A 20,509-nucleotide genomic window follows, 5' to 3' on the forward strand; every position below is an offset into this window, starting at 1 on the left:
GGTCAACTCACTTTCATCACAATACATGAAGAGACAAAGGCTTTTTATTAATTGTAATTGCATTTAATTTATTTACTAAGTATGTATTATTGGTTGTTAGAGAGTTAGTTACAAATTAGTTAGTAGTTAGTGGTAGTTAGCTGATAGACATAGGGATAGTATAAAAGAGTTGTATTCTTCTTCATTTACACTGTAGAAACATTTTATCTTCATCAATGAAATTTATGGCGATTATGCCAAATTCATAATCTTGTTATGGTATTAGAGCGGAATCACAATCAGTGATTCGATCTTCTTTCTATCCGATTCACCAAACATCATATAAAATGATCATCTTCATCACTCATCTTCAGGAAATTGAAAACCCTAATTTGTCAATTTCGCAACTGAAATCCTTAACCTAACTCAAATCAAATCATGTCGATCAATAATACTCACAATTCAACTGAAAATCTCACTGAAGAGGACCATAATTCACCCAATCATCCGCTATTTCTTCATCAAAACGATCATCCAGGCTTGATTCTCATATCAAAGAAGCTTACTGGTTCCGATAACTATGGCTCATGGAAGCGATCTATGATGATTGCCTTAAATGCAAAGAACAAACTGAAGATCGTTACAGGTGAACTTGCTGAACCAGAAACTAATTCAAGAACAAGAGCACTATGGGAGAGGAACAATGACATGATTATATCATGGATACTTAATACGATAACGGACCAGATCAGTAACTCACTCAATTTTGTCAACACTGCAAGTGAACTATGGAAGGAGCTTCAGGAGCAATACTCTCAGCTTGATGGCCACAGAATCTATCAATTGTCTAACAAAATTGCACAACTCAAACAGAATCAATGTTCAATTGAGGTATACTATCACACACTTAAAGGATATTGGGATGAAATTGATGCTATAGAGGCACCATATACGTGCACTTGTGTATTTACTGTGAAAATGGAAAACTGAACATAGAAAGCGATCAAAGGAAAAGGCTCATGTAGTTCTTGATGGGACTTGATGAGTGTTACTCAAATATCAGAGGACAAATCTTATTAATGCAGCCTCTACCGAATGTAAACAAGGCCTGTGGAATGATTAGGCAAGAAGAAAGGCAAAGGGATTCCATAACTACTAAACCTAGCATATCTGTTGCACTCTCTGCACAAGGTCAATACAACAACTCAAGCTCTTCACAATACAACAGGTTTAACAACAGCAACACCTCAAGATGGAACCCTAAGAGGACCTCAACAGCTAATGGACAACATGAAATAAATAGTAGATTCAAGAAAGAAATCTTCTGTGGTAATTGTGGTTTAGAAGGGCATCAAAAGGAAGAGTGCTATAAGATTGTAGGATATCCAGTTGGTCATCCATTACATGGCAAGTACACACCACCAAATAAGACACCACCTCAATACACCACACCATCAAAGAGTATCAACTTGGTAAGCACAAATGGTGACAACACTGAAATGGCAATGAATGCTAGGATGGATTAGTTACAAAACCTGCTAAATCAAGTGTTAATCATGATGCAGAATTCTCAATGAGACACTGAACCTGGCACATCAGCAAGAACTCATAAACTCATTGCATCACACATTTCATCACAGAAATACAGGTTTATTGCTTCACTTATTGCACATGTTAAAGATGTTTGGGTAGTGGATAGTGGTGCCACAGACCACATATCCACCTCTCTATCAAATATGCACAATATTCACAATAGCCACACACCTATTCTTGTCACTTTACCCAGTGGTCATAACACCTCTGTAACCACAATTGGTTCTGTCACCATTAACCAAAACATAATCCTTCATGATGTATTCTACATACCTAGTTTTTCATATAACTTACTCTCTGTAAGCAAACTAGGTCAACACATTCCCTTATTTGTACTATTCACACCTCTATCATGCTATTTTTAGGACCACAACAAGATGATTGCACATGGAACCCTCTGTAATGGTCTTTATGTGATTCATCAACAACCTAAGGCTTCCAGTCACATCACAAACCAGCTCACCACATCCACAACTGATGAAACTACTCTATGGCATTCCAGACTTGGACATCCATCCTTTCAAGTCATGAAGTCTATCAAACCTTTACATTCTGTAATAAAATGTACATACACAACTGCTAGTTGCAATATCTGTCCTTCATCAAAACAACACTCACTACCTTTTTTCTGTTAGTAATTCTCATGCATCTTCTGCATTCTCACTTGTACATTTGGACATGTGGGGTCCTTACAAACACAAAACAATGAATAATTGTACTTACTTTCTCACCATTGATGATGACTAGTCTAGCGCCATATGGAACTATTTGTTACCTAGCAAACATCATGCTATTCAACACATAAAAACATTCCATACCTACATCAAAAATCACTTTCAAACATCTATCAAAACTATAAGAACAGATAATGGAACAGAATTCCTAAATCAAACTCTAAATGCATTTTTCAACCAAAATGGAATCATACACCAAACAAGCTGTCCATACACACTACAACAAAATGCAAGGGTGGAAAGAAAACACAAACAACTTTTGGAAATAACAAGGGCTATAAGATTTCAATATGAGATTCCAATTCATCTTTGGGGACACTGTATCCTCACAGCCACCTATCTCATCAACAGATTACCGACCAAACCTCTTCAACACAAAAGCCCATATGAACTACTCTACAACACAACCCCTGACATCTCACATCTCATAATCATTGGTTGTCAAGCCTATGCACACACACATTCAACAGACAAATTTCAATACAGATCCATTCCTTCTGTCCTACTTGCCTACTCCACCACACAAAAAGGTTACATACTCTATGATCTCCAAAATCACAAAGTCTTCACAAGCAGGAATGTCTTATTCAATGAAAACATCTTTCCATTTAAATCCAAACTCCCATCTTCCACCACATCTGAAATAATACCTACATCTGTACCTATACCTCGTTCTGAAACAATTCAAAACATAAATCAAGCTCCATCCACCAATATAACTCAAACATCTTCACCTTCATTAACAAATCCTACCCAATCACCTCAATCTTCACCAAATCCAAATATCAATGACCATTCTCCAACTAATACTTCTACATCCACAAGACACAATACATCTCCAACCAATCCTCAACTCAACACTGACTCTAACCCTAATAGTGTCCACACTTCCACTCCTATTTAACTCACCAAAAGAACGTCTACCATATCACACACAATTCCAACTAAATACAAAGACTATCATTGCACATTTCCAAAATCAAAAGTAAGTTCCATTTCAAAATTCCATCACTCTAAATACATTAATTACTCAAACATTATCTCTCCTACCACTAGACGTCTCATCTGCACTATCAATTCCCTTGTGGAACCACATTCCTATACACAAGCATCTAAACATGTAAAATGGGTTGAAGCAATGACAAAAGAGCTGCAAGCCCTTGAATCCAATAATACCTGGACAATTACACCACTACCCACAAATAAAACTGCCATTGGCTGCAAGCGGGTTTACAGAATCAAATTCAACTCAGATTGTTATGTGTAAAGGTTCAAAGCAAGATTAGTAGCAAAAGGCTTCACTCAAAAAGAAGGAACAGATTATAAAGAAACCTTTGCACCTGTTGCAAAAATGGTAACAGTTAGGGCACTAATTGCAACTGCAGTTCACCATGATTGGGAAATTGAACAACTAGATGTCAATAATGCATTTCTCCATGGTGATCTAAATGAAGTAGTCTATATGCACATACCACAGGGATACACCAAATCTGTTCCACCAAACTTTGTTTATAAATTACAAAAGTCTTTATATGGTTTGAAACATGCTAATAGACAATGGTTTACTAAACTCACTGATTTTCTGATATCTTATGGGTTTAAGCAGAGCTATGCAGATACCGCTTTGCTCACATACAATAAGGGTACCAACTTTTTGGCCCTTGTCATCTATGTTGATGACTTGCTTCTTACTGGTAACAATCCCTCACTCATTTCCGATGTTAAACAATAGTTTGATAAAATTATAGCATCAAAGACCTTGGTTCCATACATTACTATCTAGGGATTGAATTCTTTAGAAACTCACAAGGTATTACAATGTCACAAAGGAAATATGCCTTGGAACTTCTTCACTTAGCTGGTATACTTGATGAAAAGCCATCTAATATCCCTTTAGATCCAACCATTAATCTCACAGACAACATTGGTGAACCTTTACCTGATGCTACTCAATACAGAACAATTGTTGGCAAACTAATTTACCTCACTATCACCAGGCCTGACTTGTACTTTGCAGCTCAAATACTCAGTCAGTTTAGTCAATCTCCTAAAACAAGTCATTTTCAAGCTTTATACAAAGTACTTAGATACATCAAGGTGTCTCCTGGACAAGGCTTACACTTTCCACAACATACTTCACTATCTTTACAGGCCTACTGTGATAGTGATTGGGCCAAATGTTCTACTTCTAGAAGGTCTGTTACAGGTTACTGTATTTACTTGGGTTCTTGTTTAATTTCCTGGCAATCCAAAAAGCAAACTGTGGTATCTAGATCATCCACTGAAGTAGAGTATAGGGCACTTGTAGACTGCACTTGTGAAATAACATGGCTACAGAGTTTATTACATGACCTACATGTTCCTACTACCACACTTGTCCCTATTTTCTGTGACAATGCCTCCACAATAGCCTTAGCAGCAAATCCTGTACAACATGCAAGGACCAAACAAATTAAAATTGACTGCCACTTTGTCAGGGATAAAGTCAAAGCTGGTCAACTTTCCATTCATTTCATCCCTTCTGCAGCACAAATTGCGGATGTTCTCACCAAGCCACTCAGCAAAGCTCCATTTCATACTTGTATCTACAAGTTTGGCATATGTGATCTATACACATTGCCAACTTCCGGGGGGGGGGGGGGGGGGGGTAAAGAGATATTTGAAGATGAAGCAAATCACAAAGTCAAAGTTGTGGTCAACTCACTTTCATCACAATACATGAAGAGACAAAGGCATTTTATTATTTGTAATTGCATTTAATTTATTCACTAAATATGTATTATTGGTTGTTAAAGAGTTAGTTACAATTTAGTTAGTAGTTAGTGGTAGTTAGCGGATAGACATAGAGATAGTATAAAAGAGTTGTATTCTTCTTCATTTACACTGTAGAAACATTTTATCTTCATCAATGAAATTCATGGCGATTATGCCAAATTCATAATTTTGTTAGTCCTGACTCTAATGAATTATGTTGTGCACTGGTCATGTGCTAACTAGGTGGCATCTACCGTTTATAGTAGGTTGTATTTAAGATTTTAAGCATACTGTATGTTTTATCCAATATGCGTATCATTATCAAAATTATATTATAATGTAGAGTTAAAATATTACGTATGTTATAGCTATTCATCCTATGTTTTCCAATATTTATAAACATGTGATGTATGTGTATAATAATAAGTTAACAAAAAGTTAAAAACACTTCTAATTATGTTTTGCATTTTTCTAATTACAAGCTTTAAGTTGTCAATAAAAATTATATTTATGCATAAATAATCATACATCGAGTTACGTTATGTTCTCGAATTTTTGACGAAAGAAAGGAAATGAAGTGAAGAGCTAGAAATGAAAGAAAATGAAGTGAGATCCATTTAACTTTGAAAAAAACTGCTCTAGAGAAAATTATACATAAATATTTTCAATTTATTCATTTTTCCGTCAATAGAAAACTCAAGAACATTAAATCTTTTTTTTCCAAATCACATCTTTTTATCTGAACAAAAACATTGAAATAAAGGCTTGGTGAAAGGTTATTATTTTATTAGAGTGAGTGGTTATTTTATTGCAAATAAACAAATGATACATTTTCAACTTCTTTAATTCTGATTAGAAAAGTTTTTTGCTTTACGTGTGTTTGGCACACTAACTTCTTGAAGCTTATAATAGCTTATATGAGTTTAACCTTATGAATTTAATAAACTTCAAGTCATAAACTTTATTTGATAGACATAAAAAGTAGAGCTTATGAAACTCATAAACTCTTAAAAAAATAACTACTTATAGTAGCTTATGAAAAAAATGTAGAGTTTTTTTTTTTTTTTTTTTTTTTTTTTTTTTTTTTTTGTAAGGCAAACATATTTCATTACTAAAAGAAAAAGTTACAATGAGAAAGTTACAGAAATGGCATATGAGGTTATCCCTTCAACTATCACTATACATTTACAATCCTAACAGGAAGCTCTAAATAGGAGAGCTTTTGCATTCTTACATAAAAAATTGCACTTAGCCGTTATCTTCGAAAGAGTGTGTGTGACGCCCCGTACAAAACCATCGTGTATGAATCATCAACAACAGGATCATTACAAGGTCAAATACTGTATGCTGTTTTAAAATAAGTTTGCATTCATAAGAAAAGGTGATGTCATAACCAACGTCAAATGCTTAACATACGATAATGAGCCTCTACGAATAGAAGGCGATAATAATAGTACGTGATCCATAGGTCGTTACAAATTCATTGTTCAAAAGTAATAAAGTTTGAATGCAAAATAAACGTTTTATGTGAAGACATCTCTAATAAGCGCAGCGGAAGTCTACAAAGCATGGCAACTACAGCGGAAGCAATCAAACCTTAAGCACCTGATAAAAACATGCTTAAAAACGTCAACACAAAGGTTGGTGAGCTATAGTTTAAGTATAACAGTAACGTAAGGTAGGCCACGAGATTTCAGTGTTTCAAAACAGTATGAAAAGTATATGTATAACCGTGGGCACTTGGTAACTAACTTAACGTAAATAACACCCCCTAAAAGTACACTTGGCGAGTGCGTAAGTTTACGAAGTATTAAACACCCATTAAATGCTAGCGTGACTAGCTCGAGTGGGGATGTCAAACCCTATGGATCCATATCTAAGATTCGCGTTCACCGGTTCAAAGACCAATGACTAAATGTTACCGAGCTAAGGGGAAAGTTTATGCCGTTGTATAACCCACACATATATAAAGTTTAAGTACTCGTGCCTAGTATGTAAAACGTAAAATGCGCATTTATTCTCAGTTTCCAAAATAGTTAAAGTAAAAAAGGGATGCTATAACTCACAGTAGAAAGTAGTAAAGGTCGATACGCGGGAATAGTAAGCAAGTGGTTGGTCCGAAAGGTACTCAACCTAAGTCAAAAGTTACTAAGTCAGTAAATCGTTCCCAAAGGTTTAAAAGTATGTAAATTAGGTCTTAAGTACCATCATCATTCATCATTAAACAAAAAGTGTAAAGTAAGTTTTAAGTCAAGACTAGGGTTTGAAATAAAGGCTGATTTCGTTCAGTCGCCACAACCTATATACAAACTGAAATGAAGTGAGACCAGTGGCCATGGCTCCGTATATGAGTCCCCTAGAGGCTGACCAATTTCCAGAACCAAAATCATCTTCGTTTGACCGTGGTGATGGTTTAAGTGCGAGTAGGTCAGAAATTTCAGCACAACGTTAAAAGGGTGTAGTGACTTTCGGATGGCCATAAATCCTAAACCGTAACTCGGATTAAGACGAGGTCTAAATGGAAAATCATCTACTCGAACCTAAATAACTGAAAATCAACTTTTCAGTAGCCCAGGTGGTCTGATCAGACACAGAAAACAGTAAGAAATGTGTTCTGGTGGGTTCTTGGTGCTTGATGCTCATCACGGTTCTCATCCTTGATGCGTATGGCTTCAAGTGTACAACTCGTTGATATGTTTGCATCATCTTAACCAAGGTTTGACCATCATAACACTAGTGTAAGTCTAAGATATGTAGCACAACTCACTTAAGAGTTGTATGTAGTTTGATGAACCAAAGTTACATCAAGATCTTAGATCCGACACATACATGAGTTCTAATAGTAATATTAAGCTACAAACTTGAAAGTAAACTAAATAAACAATATCTTAAGTTGTAGAACTTAGATCTTAGTTAGATCTTAAAGATCCTAGACTAGAAAGTCTAGATCTAGTGTTCTTAAGTTAGATCCTAAGTTACAAAACTTGGATCTACACTTTAATGAAACCATAAGTTATGAAACTTAGATTTTCAACTTGTAACATGTATATATGTGATGCCCCGTACAAAACCATCGTGTACGAATCATCATCAACAGGATCATTACAAGGTCAAACACTATATGCTGTTTCAAAAAGAGTTTGCATTCATGATAAAAGGTGATGTTTTAACCAACGTCAAATGTTTAACATCCGAAAGTATGCTTCTACGAATAGCAAGCAAGAATAATAGTACGTGACCCACAGGTCATTACAAATACATTATTTCAAAAGTAAAATAGTTTGAATGCAAAATAAACGTTTCATGCGGTGACATCTCTAATAAGCGCAGCGGGTGTCTACAAAGCATGACTAGTATAGCGGAAGCAAGCAAACCTTAAGCACCTGAGAAAAACATGCTTAAAAATGTCAACACAAAGGTTGGTGAGCTATAGTTTAAGTATAACATTAATGTAAGGTAGGCCACGAGATTTCAGTGCTTCAAACAGCGTTTCAAAACAGTATGAAAAGTATATGTATAACCGTGGGCACTTGGTAACTAACTTAACGTAAATAACACCCCCTAAAAGTACACTTGGCGAGTGCGTGAGTTTACGAAGTATTAAACACCCGTTAAATGCTAGCGCTACTAGCCCGAGTGGGGATGTCAAATCCTATGGATCCATATCTAAGATTCGCGTTCACCGGTTCAAAGACCAATGACTAAACATTACTGAGCTAAGGGGAAAGTTTATGCCGTTGCATAACCCACACATATATAAAGTTTAAGTACTCATGCCTAGTATGTAAAATGTAAAATGCGCATGTATTCTTAGTTCCCAAAATAGTTAAAGTAAAAAGGGATGATATAACTCACAGTGATAAAGTAGTAAAAGTCGATACGTGGGAAAATAGTAAGCAAGTGGTTGGTCCGAAAGTCCTCAACCTAAGTCAAAAGTACTAAGTCAGTAAATCATTCCCAAAGGTTTAAATGTATGTAAATTAGGTCTTAAGTATCATCATCATTCATCAATAAACAAAAAGGGTAAAGTAAGTTTTAAGTCAAGACTAGGGTTTGAAACAAAGGCTGACTTCGTTCAGTCGCCACGGCCTCTATACAAACTAAAATGAGGTGAGACCAGTGGCCATGGTTCCGTATATGAGTCCCCTAGGTACTGACCAATTTACAAAACCAAAATCATCTTTGTTTGACCGTGGTGACGGTTTAAGTGCGAGTAGGTCAGAAATTTCAGCACAACGTTAATAGGATGTAGTGACTTTCGGGAGGCCATAGATCCTAAACCGTAACTCGGATTAAGATGAGGTCTAAACGGAAAATCATCTAATCAAACCGAAATAACTTAAAATCAACTTTCAAGTAGTCCAAGTAGTCTGATCAGTTCCATAAACAGTAAGTAAAGGTGTTCCGGTGGGTTCTTGGTGCTTGATGCTCATCACGGTTCTCATCCTTGATGCGTATAGCTTTAAGTGTACAACTCGTTGATGGGTTTGCATCATCTTAAATAAGGTTTGACCATCATAACACTAGTGTAAGTCTAAGATATGTAGCACAACTCAATTAAGGGTTGTAAGTAGTTTGATGAACCAAAGTTACATCAAGGTCTTAGATCCGACACATACATGAGTTATAAAAGTAATATTAAGCTATAAACTTGAAAGTAAACTTATATAAACAAGATCTTAAATTGTAAAACATAGTTCTTAGTTAGATCTTGAAGATCCTAGACCCAAAAGTCTAGATCTAAAGTTCTTAAGTTAAACCCTAAGTTATATAACTTGGATCTTAACTTTAATGAAACCATAAGTCATGAAACCTTGGTTTTAATCTTGTAATATGTATATAAGCTTATAAGCTCTTGTTTACAACAAAATTAGAAGACCATAAGCTATAGAAACTTAGATCTATCAAAAGTTTATGAAGTTATAACTAGAAAGTTATACTTCCATGTTCTTGAACTTACAAAGTTAACTTTAGTTTCAAGAAAAATGAGATCAAGATTAACTAGTAATTCTTGACCAAATTAACAACATCACAACTTTAAATATTTAAAATGAAGAAATAAAGTAAAGTTACAAGTATTATGTTCATGTTTGTTTCACACTTGAGAAGATTCAAATCAAAGTTTAGATCTTAAGAATTCAAGTCTACAAAACATGAACATAAAGAAGATCATCAAGTTTATGAACCTTAGATCTTGAAAATGTAGAACCATAAACTAACAAGTTTAGGTTCTTGTTCTTGGTTCTTCATCAAACAAAAGATTGAAGAAAGCAAGATTACATGAAGATTCAAGCTAGATAACTTGATCTTTAACAACAACAAATAATCAAACAAGTAATTGATGATGATATATGATGATATATATTTCGGTTTTCATGGAAGAAAAAGAAGAAAATTAAAGCTTGTTACTTACAAGTTTGAGAGAGAATATTGAGAGAAAATGAAGTGTTGTATGTATGTGTGTGTAAAGGAAATGAAATTCAAGTAAATAAGTAACAAAGTTTGGAAAAAAAAGAACTCCCTTGCGTACTAGCAAGCTCACGGTTTTGGTACAAAAAGAGGGAAGTCAAATGGTGCTTTCAAGTGTGGGATAATGGTGTTAGCTAGAAGAAGTAATAAGTTAAAAGAACTCTTGCATGCTTGAGACAACTTGGTCTCCTAATTAGTTTAATTAATCCTAGTTTAACCTTAATGTAATACTAGCTTAATACATGGGCTTACAAGTCCATTAAGAGTGTAGGGTGGGCTTCCAAGTCCAAAACCATAAATAAAAGCCCAAGTCCAAGTAAGTATGCAATTAAATAAATAAAGCCCAAGTAATTAACTACTAACCTTAGTTAATTAAAAATGATTAATAATAAATAATCATGAATGTAAATAATATTCAAAATATTATTCGTGAAAAGTACGTGTGTCACAAAGACGAGTCGGGCCATGGAAAGTTAAATACGGTAACAAGTAAATGTACAAAAATACATTTATTAATGCGCAAGTATTAATAATAAATATTAATAAATAAACGTTGGAAAATTCCTGGTTGTTACATTACCCACCTGTTAAAGAAAATTTCGTCCTGAAATTTTAAGCTGAGGTAGATGGAGGAGTTGGGAAAAGGTGAGGATACTTCTGCATCATTTGATCCTCTCGTTCCCAAGTAAACTCAGGTCCTCGTTTGGCATTCCATCGTACTCGGATGATCGGAATCTTGTTGTGTTTCAAAGTTTTGACCTCACGGTCCATAATTTCAACAGGCTCTTCCACGAAGTGGAGTTTTTCATCAATTGTGAGTTCCTCCAATGGTATGACATGTTCCGGTTTAGCAAGACACTTCTTCAAATTCGATACATGAAAGGTAGGATGAACTGAGCTCAATTGAGTCGGAAGGTCCAGACGGTAAGCAACGGGTCCAACACCCTCCAAGATTTCGAAAGGACCAATGTATCGCGGGTTTAACTTCCCACGTTTTCCAAAACGGATCACACCTTTCCAAGGTGCGACCTTCAACATTACACGGTCACCCGCATTGAATTCAAAGTCTTTACATTTAAGGTCGGCATAACTCTTTTGGCGATCACGGGTCGTCTTGAATCTCGCTTGAATTTGGACAATCTTCTTAGTTGTTTCATGGACTATCTCGGGTCTGGTGATTTACGTTTCGCCTACCTCGGCCCAACAAATAGGAGATCGGCACTTGCGACCATACAATGCTTCAAAAGGTGCGGCATTAATACTCGAATGATAACTGTTATTGTAAGAGAATTCGGCTAGCGGTAAATGTCTTTCCCAAGCCTTTCCAAAATCAATGACACATGCACGCAACATGTCTTCCAAAGTCTAAATCGTGCGTTCGCTTTGCCCTTCGGTCTGTGGGTTATATGCAGTACTCATGTCGAGACGTGTTCCCAAGGCTTCTTGCAAAGAACGCCAAAATCTAGAAGTAAATCGGGGATCGCGATCTGAGATGATCGATAAAGGTACACCATGACGAGATACAACCTCTTTGATGTATAGTTGAGTGAGTCTCTCCATCGTATCCGTTTCCTTCATGGCCAAGAAGTGTGCAGATTTGGTAAGACGGTCAACGATAACCCAGATGGTATCGTATCCGCCCACCGTATTTGGTAGCTTTGTAATGAAATCCATTATTATCCTTTCCCACTTCCATTGCGGGATTTCCAGTTGCTAAAGTAACCCAGAAGGCCTCTGATGCTCGGCCTTAACTTTCGAGCAAGTCAAACACTTCCCAACATAAGTTGTAACATCCTTCTTAAGATTAGGCCACCAATACTGTTCCTTAAGATTGTGGTACATTTTACCGGCTCCTGGATGAATCGAATATCTCGACTTATGGGCTTCATCTAAAATAAGGTTCCGTAGATCTCCATAACGGGGTACCTAAATTCTTCTGGCATAGCATCGTAGTCCAGTTTCCTTAACCTCGAATCGAGAAACGAGAATGTTCAAGTATTCATGAGATATATTCTCCTCCTTGAGAGCCTCATCTTGGGCTACTCGGATCTGGCTGTTGAGATTCGAATGAATGGTGATGTTCAGTGCCCGAACACGAAGAGGTGACATCCTCTCCTTTCGGCTCAAAGCGTCAGCTACAACATTGGCCTTGTCAGGGTGATAACGAAGTTCACAATCATAGTCGTTTAGCGTCTCGATCCATCGAAGCTGTCTCATATTCAGTTGCTTCTGATCGAAGATGTGTTGGAGGCTTTTATGATCGGTGAAAATAGTGCTCTTAGTTCCATAATGATAGTGTCTCCACAGTTTTAATGCAAAGACAACGGCTCCAAGCTCGAGATCTTGCGTTGTGTAATTTCGCTCGTGAATCTTCAGTTGACGGGAAGCGTAAGCGATAACCTTTGTGCATTGCATCAGTACACAACCAAAACCACTCTTCAAAGCATCGCAATAAATGACAAAATCGTCACTGCCTTCAGGAAGTGATAAGATAGGTGCGGTGGTTAACTTCTTTTTCAAGGTTTGAAATGCTGATTCCTGTTCGGGTTCCCAAATGAACTTCTTCCCTTTGTGAGTCAGCGCGGTCAAAGGACGCGCAATCAGAGAGAAACCTTCAATAAATCTTCGGTAGTAACCGGCGAGGCCTAAAAATTGACGAATATGAGTCGGAGTAGTGGGGGTTTCCCACTTGCTGATAGCTTCGATCTTTGCGGGATCAACCTTGATACCTTGATCACTCACAACGTGACCCAGAAATTGGACTTCCTTCAACCAAAACTCACACTTGGAGAATTTTGCATAAAGTTGCTCTTGTCTCAAGAGTTCCAACACTAGACGAAGATGTTGTTCATGTTCTTCTTCGCTCTTGGAGTAGATGAGGATATCATCTATGAAGACGATAACGAACTTATCCAAGTATGGCTTGCAGACATGATTCATGAGGTCCATGAATACGGCAGGTGCGTTGGTTAAACCGAATGGCATCACGAGAAACTCATAATGACCTTAACGAGTTCTGAATGTAGTCTTCATCACATCGCTCTCTTTCACCCTCAACTGGTGATAACCGGATCGCAAATCAATCTTAGAGTAAACGCTCGATCCTTGTAATTAATCAAAAAGATCGTCAATTCTGGGAAGAGGATACCGTTTCTTGATCGTCAATTTGTTGAGTTCACGGTAGTCGATACACATGCGGAAGGATTTGTCCTTCTTCTTCACAAATAAAACAGGTGTGCCCCAAGGCAAGAAACTTGGTTGGATAAATCCACGGTCTAGCAGTTCTTGTAATTGACTCTGCAACTCTTGCATCTCGGGAGGTGCGAGTCGATAAGGTGCGCCAGCTACAGGTGCAGCTCCTGGCACTAAATCGATCTGAAACTCCACTGCTCTCGGTGGCGGTAATCCAGGAAATTCTTCCGGGAAGACATCGGAAAATTCGTTCACAATTCGTACGTCATTCACGCTCTTCACTTCGGTTTCTAATGTTTTCACATGTGCTAAAACAGCAAAACGTCCTTTCTTCATGATCTTTTGCGCTTTCATGCGACTAATGAGATTCAGTTTTGAGCTACATCTCTCTCCATAAATAATCAGTGGCTCACCGTCTCCGTGCGGTATACGAAGAGATTTATCTCCACAGATAATGTCGGCCTTTATCTTGGTCAACCAGTCCATGCCGACAATAACATCAAAGCTTCCCAACTTAATAGGTATCAAGTCAATCTCGAAATCCACACCAGCTATGTTGATAATAGCTCCTCGGCTAACTTGGTCAACTTTCTCAAGTTTTCCATTGGCTACCTCTACAAGCATACTCTCCTTTAAAGGAACTAACGACCAATTTATCTTAGAGCAAAAGTGTCTACATACATAACTTCTATCGGCACCAGTATCAAACAGAACAGAAGCTAATAGATTGTTGATAGTGAATATACCTGTAACCAAGTCAGGGTTCTCACGAGCATCCCTTGCGTTTACATTGAAAGCTCTGCCACGCTGTGGTCCACCGTCCTTTCGTTTGTTGGGACACTCATTTCTGAAGTGGCATGTCTGTCCGCATTCATAGCACTTTCTCGGCCCAGTAGGATTTGTCTTCACATTCAGGGTGGTGATCTTGCAGTCTTTGCCAATATGCCCAGTCCTTTTACATTTTTCGCATACCACGTTGCAGTACCCGGTGTGATACTTGTAGCATCTCTTGCACTGCGGCAGACTACCCTTGTAGTTGGAGTTCGAGCTAGTGTTCGGATTAGAATTCCCACCGTTATTGTGCCTCTTAGCGGGGGTTTGATCATAGACTATCCCCTTGTTGTTATCCCACTTACACTTATCACTACTACCCGATTCGGATTTAGCCTTTTCCGGTTCATCGCCGATAATTTGGTTCATTAAGGTGTGCGCCATGCGCATTGCTTCCGAGACATTTGGTGGCTTAGATGAGGTGACATTTCCCTTAATGGACTTGAGAAGTCCCCACAAGTAAAATGTCCAGTTCATATTGATTATAAACGTTCCATATTAATTGATTTCGTTGCGAGGTTTTGACCTCTATATGAGACGTTTTTCAAAGACTGCATTCATTTTTAAAACAACCATAACCTTTATTTTATCAATAAAGGTTTTAAAAGCATTACTTAGATTATCAAATAATGATAATCTAAAATATACTGTTTACACATGACCATTACATAATGGTTTACAATAGAAATATATTATATCGACATATGTTTCTTGAATGCAGTTTTTACACAATATCATACAAACATGGACTCCAAATCTTGTCCTTATTTTAGTATGCAATAGCGGAAGCTCTTAGTATTCACCTGAGAATAAACATGCTTTAAACGTCAACAAAAATGTTGGTGAGTTATAGGTTTAACCTATATATATCAAATCGTAACAATAGACCACAAGATTTCATATTTCAATACACATCCCATACATAGAGATAAAAATCATTCATATGGTGAACACCTGGTAATCGACATTAACAAGATGCATATATAAGAATATCCCCATCATTCCGGGACACCCTTTGGATATGATATAAATTTCGAAGTACTAAAGCATCCGGTACTTTGGATGGGGTTTGTTAGGCCCAATAGATCTATCTTTAGGATTCGCGTCAATTAGGGTGTCTGTTCCCTAATTCTTAGATTACCAGACTTAATAAAAAATGGCATATTCGATTTCGATAATTCAACCATAGAATGTAGTTTCACGTACTTGTGTCTATTTTGTAAATCATTTATAAAACCTGCATGTATTCTCTGTAACATCCCGCGTTTTTCCGTTAAATTTAATTTTAACACCGTCTTTTTTTTTAAAAAAAAACATAATCTTTCGTATTTAAATTAATAGTTTCCGTGAGTAACGTTCATTATATTCCCGCTATTTAATTTTGACATCACCCGTTTACTCGAGCGTTTTAAAAATATTCGATCGGTTAAATCCCGCACCTGCTTTGAAACTCGAGGGACCGGAGTTGCCAAATGGGCAAACTAGTTGACTAGGTCAACTAGTCAACCCATTTTTCCACCATTCAACCATCTCCCTCTCTCTCTCTTTCTCTCTAGCAAGAACACACACACAAACCCCAACTTCATAGAATCATCATCTAAATTCGGGATTGGAAGCAAACTTCAAAACAAATTACATATTTGGAATCCTCTCATCATCCTCTTCGATTTGGTACCAATTTCATCCATTTTGGGTAACTTTCTAAAAATCACTAAATTTCTCTAAATTCGTTTTATATACTTGAAATTGTGTTAGTTAGTGTCTATGGCTCGTGTGTAACATGAATATATGTTTTGTTTGCTCGATTTGTGGTTTGGAGTAACTAGTTTGAGTTTTTGAAATGGGTTTGCTTAATCCTTGATTTTGGATGAGTTAATGTTGTTAGATTGTTAAAGTGCATGTTTTAATTGTGTTACTAGTATCATTAGCCACATTTTGATGTGTAGGTTGATTAAGAAAACTTCAAAAATCAGATTAATGATTTTGTGATGTTTGACTAGGGTTTGATAGTTCTTGACATGAACTTTTGATGCTTGAATGCCATGAAATGTTAATTGTTAGTGTTTAGTAGTAATGTATGCTTCATTACCTTCGAAACGGCATATCGTATGTGTAAATTGGATTCCCGAATCATAAAATACGTTTTACGAACTTGAAACTTTGAAAATAAACCTTTCTTGATCAATTGATGAGAAATCGGTTATGGAAAATGTTGTTTTTGTTTGATGAAACATGTTTAGTTGTGTTCCTTGTCAAAAGAGCTTTCCAACGGTATAAGATACGCTTTCTAATTGTTTACGGTTTGAGTTTTGCGTTTGTTTGAAATTTTACCAAGCTTTGAACAAGTGAAACAGGCCAGGGACCAGGCCACGGCCATTGTCGCGGCGCGACAGGCCTGGCCGCGGCGCGACATAAGCCGCGTCCAGATTCTGTTTCCCTTGACCTTTTTACTAAAAATGTTTGACATGTTCTAGACCTCCGATTAACATGTAACTTGGCCAACATGCTCATATATGACTTCTAAGCTTAGAAAAAATAGTTCGGGACCCGACCCGAACGTGTTGACTTTTTCGTTGACTTTGACCAAGTTTGACTTTTAGTCAAACTTAACCAAACTTTTATACAATCGTTCTAACATGCTTTTATACTTGATTCTTGCATGAAACTTGACAACGTGATTCACATGCTATACTATTCGAGTCGTAACGAGCCATAGGACTAATTGAACACATTTCGCTCGACCTTGTGTCGTAACCGGTTAATTGATATAACTTACTTGTTTAGGTTAAGGCTAAGCAACTTTCATGCACACGTTTACTTGTTGAAGTACCTTTATACTCGTGCACTCGAGGTGAGATCATAGTCCCACCTTTTCAACAACTTTTTATACTTTAAATTGTGGGCTGAGAAACATATACTTTGTTACATTTTGTACTACTTGCTTTTATACTTTGAACACAAGTACAAGGAAAACAAACATTCCACAGCGAGTTAGAACAAAAATCCTCAATTCGATTATCATTAGTTACACTTGCAGGGTGTAAGCGAGAACTTATATTGTGTGGCCATACGGGTTTGACAAACCCTCATTACGGACGGTTCGCTACCGTCTACGGATGAAATATATTTTCGGGAAACAGTGTATGTTCTAACACTATTGTGATGGGGTTCTATGGAAGGAAACGTTAAGTCTTGATAATTGGGTGCTCGCGAACCAACTTTTGGAATGCAACTTTTGGATGATCAATTTATGGAAATACTAAATCTTGTGGTTCAAAATATAACTTTTATTAATACACCTATGATTTCACCAACGTTTTTCGTTGACAGTTTTCTATATGTTTCTCAGGTTCATACATGGCTATTTGATACATGCTTCCGCGTACATTCATACTTGCTTGGGGTCAAGCATACATGCATACACTCTGATTTCATGCTTGGAGTCAAGCATACATACATGCATACGCTAGTGATAGCACCTTTGGATTCAAACGTATTGTTTACATACTTACGCTATTTATAGCAACTGTGTTTTTCAACTTATATTATGTCGCAAGTTATTTCATTTATACTTTATGACTTTTGTAAACTTAGACTTGTTGTCGAACGGTTTTGTAAACTAAACTTGCAAGTCTTGTACCTTTCAAATGAATGCGACATAATTTTGGTCAAACGAGTCTCATATAGGGACTACGACCACGCAACGGGACCTAAGTTAACGGCGCCGTCAATAACGGTTTTGGTCGGGTCGTTACAAGTGGTATCAGAGCGTTGGTTGTAGGGAACTAGGATATGCATTAGTGTGTCTGACAGAGTCGTTAGGACGCATTAGTGAATCTAGACTACAACCGGATAGTTAGCATTTGCATTCTGACATACATTTGCTATAGATAGCACTTACTTGACTACTTGTGCATTATACTTGAATCATTCTTAGGCAAACTTTTTAATGGTACCCAACCTTCATCATACGAACTCGTATTCCGCCACTTTTTGGTAACACACGTAAATTCATGATTCATACACGTATGGATGACGACGACTTCATTAGTCACACTTGTTCGGGAACTCTGACTCCTTGGTTGTTATTTCCCCCGTCTCATCTTACTATCCATGAATATTGTAAAGTCACTGTCACTACTCTAGATGAGTATCGTCATCACCATTTATCGCTACGGTTGCGTATTACTTGTTATCATGACTCGTTACTCTTTTCATACCTAAATACAATATTGTCTGACTCGAACCACATTGACGTGAACAGTCAACTATACACTTCCCTCAGGGAACGCATCTTCAGAGTTGCACCAATTCTTTCGATTTAATACGAGTCACGTTTGAGACGTCGTTACATTTTGTTCATTTTAGGTCTTCACGATGACACGAACTTGAATCCATAGAGTGATGTGGGAATGGAGGTATGAGTTAGCGTAATATAACGACACTCGATCAACGTGGTTATATTACGGTAAGACATACCAAAGTTCTAGTGACGCGTGATGGTGGTTAGACTCGATCAACCTAAACACCACCATGTGCCATGTACATGACTTCATCTTTTCAGGTTTGGACATCCGAAAACTCCGAGAATATTTATAACAACCATACCGGGGACACACCTTCAATTATTGTCAAATTATATTTATGCTTCCGAATGAATTACCGATTCCATTCGACTTCAACCGTATGTCACACGGGTATACTAGCTCGTCCTCGCGCAGTCTTATTGACTAATTACAATTTACTCGTTATGCTCGCACTGAGGCGGAAACTTCTCTTGCATCACCCTCGTACTTCCGGTTCAGGAGGTCCTTATTCTAAATTCTCAATGGAGAGCGACTCTTCACGTTATACTAGTATTCACCTCGAGGGTGAATAGTTCCGACGAACGTTTTTCTTTCAGAAACCGAGGAGAACTTGCCCCGACGAACGTTTTTGGAAACCGATAAATCTTCCGCGACGCGAATTTTCTTGAGAAACTTGTCCTAGCTAACGTTTTCAATTCCTAGCAAACTTGTTCAATATGCCTTAGGGAAATATACCCCGTTTCGGATCGAGATCCTCGTTTCATTTCTAGATTTTGGAGTACCTTACAAAAAGCCTCGGGACCGCGTTTAGACATGAGTACCGCGTACCATCCACAACCCGACGGACCGAACAAACATGCGATTTAAACCTTGGAAACCATAATACAAGTTTGTATTACCAACTTCAAATTTACTTGAGAAAAGTATTTTCCTTTAACCGAATCCTCGTACTACAATGATTTTCATTCGAGTTTTAACGTCACTCCTTTTGAAACCACACGTGACCGGAAACGTCATTCTCCTTTGTCGAACCAAGTAAACGATGATCAATTCACCGGGGCCGAGGTTATTCATGAGCAACCGAGAAAATTTATTCATATTCAGGTAAAACCCTACGCGACTCGTAATCACCAAGAGCTACGCCGATGTTAGACGTAAACATTTCAAATTCCACGTGGGAAACCGCGTTACGTTAAGAGTCGCACCTTGGAAAAGTGCAATCCGTTTCGGGAAAACGTAGGAAGCTAAATCCGCGATATTTTGATCCTTTAAATTCTTGGGGTGTTTTGGAACCGTCGCTAGCCGTTTAGACTTTTCCGACTCATTTTGGGTCTCCGTTTATCCTACATTCGATGTATCAACTTAAAGACATGTTTTGCGAAATGAGAACTTGTTATCTCCTTTGATGAACTCACTATCGACGATAACCCTCACTTCCTAGGAGGACCGGTTGAAACCATGAATCATGGAAGCCAAACCTTAAAACAACATATGATCCCGACCGTCAAAATTCGTGAAAATACTCAAGGACGTACCTTCACTTATTCGTAGAATTTACAACGCAAGATCTCGAGTAAGATTCAACAACTACTACTTCCAACTAAATTTCGGGACGAAATTTCTTTTGAGGTGTGGATAATGTAACATCCC

At 37.4% G+C, this 20,509-nt stretch overlaps 2 protein-coding genes across 2 annotated transcripts; both read left to right on the forward strand.

Moving 5' to 3' along the window:
- The first annotated feature begins 417 nt into the window (after window positions 1-417).
- Window positions 418-969, forward strand: LOC139860236 (uncharacterized). The gene has a single exon (XM_071849005.1). It carries the CDS (start codon window positions 418-420, stop codon window positions 967-969), a length of 552 nt encoding a protein of 183 aa, XP_071705106.1.
- A 3,155-nt stretch (window positions 970-4,124) lies between these two features.
- LOC139860237 (uncharacterized mitochondrial protein AtMg00810-like) lies at window positions 4,125-6,270 on the forward strand. The gene is made up of 2 exons (XM_071849006.1): window positions 4,125-4,887; window positions 6,155-6,270. The coding sequence occupies exons 1-2, from the start codon at window positions 4,125-4,127 to the stop codon at window positions 6,268-6,270; spliced, it is 879 nt and encodes a 292-aa protein (XP_071705107.1).
- The last annotated feature ends 14,239 nt before the right edge of the window (window positions 6,271-20,509 follow it).

This window comes from Rutidosis leptorrhynchoides, chromosome 7 (assembly GCF_046630445.1).
Source record: "Rutidosis leptorrhynchoides isolate AG116_Rl617_1_P2 chromosome 7, CSIRO_AGI_Rlap_v1, whole genome shotgun sequence".
Classification (NCBI taxonomy): Eukaryota; Viridiplantae; Streptophyta; class Magnoliopsida; order Asterales; family Asteraceae; genus Rutidosis; species Rutidosis leptorrhynchoides.

Bases quoted from the DNA above. Each gene is read 5' to 3' on its own strand.
- LOC139860237 (XM_071849006.1), top strand. From the start codon at position 4,125: ATGTCACAAAGGAAATATGCCTTGGAACTTCTTCACTTAGCTGGTATA. The intron at 4,888-6,154 runs GTATCTACAAGT...TTTTTTTGTAAG, and splicing joins CAAAGCTCCATTTCATACTT to GCAAACATATTTCATTACTA.
- LOC139860236 (XM_071849005.1), top strand. From the start codon at position 418: ATGTCGATCAATAATACTCACAATTCAACTGAAAATCTCACTGAAGAG.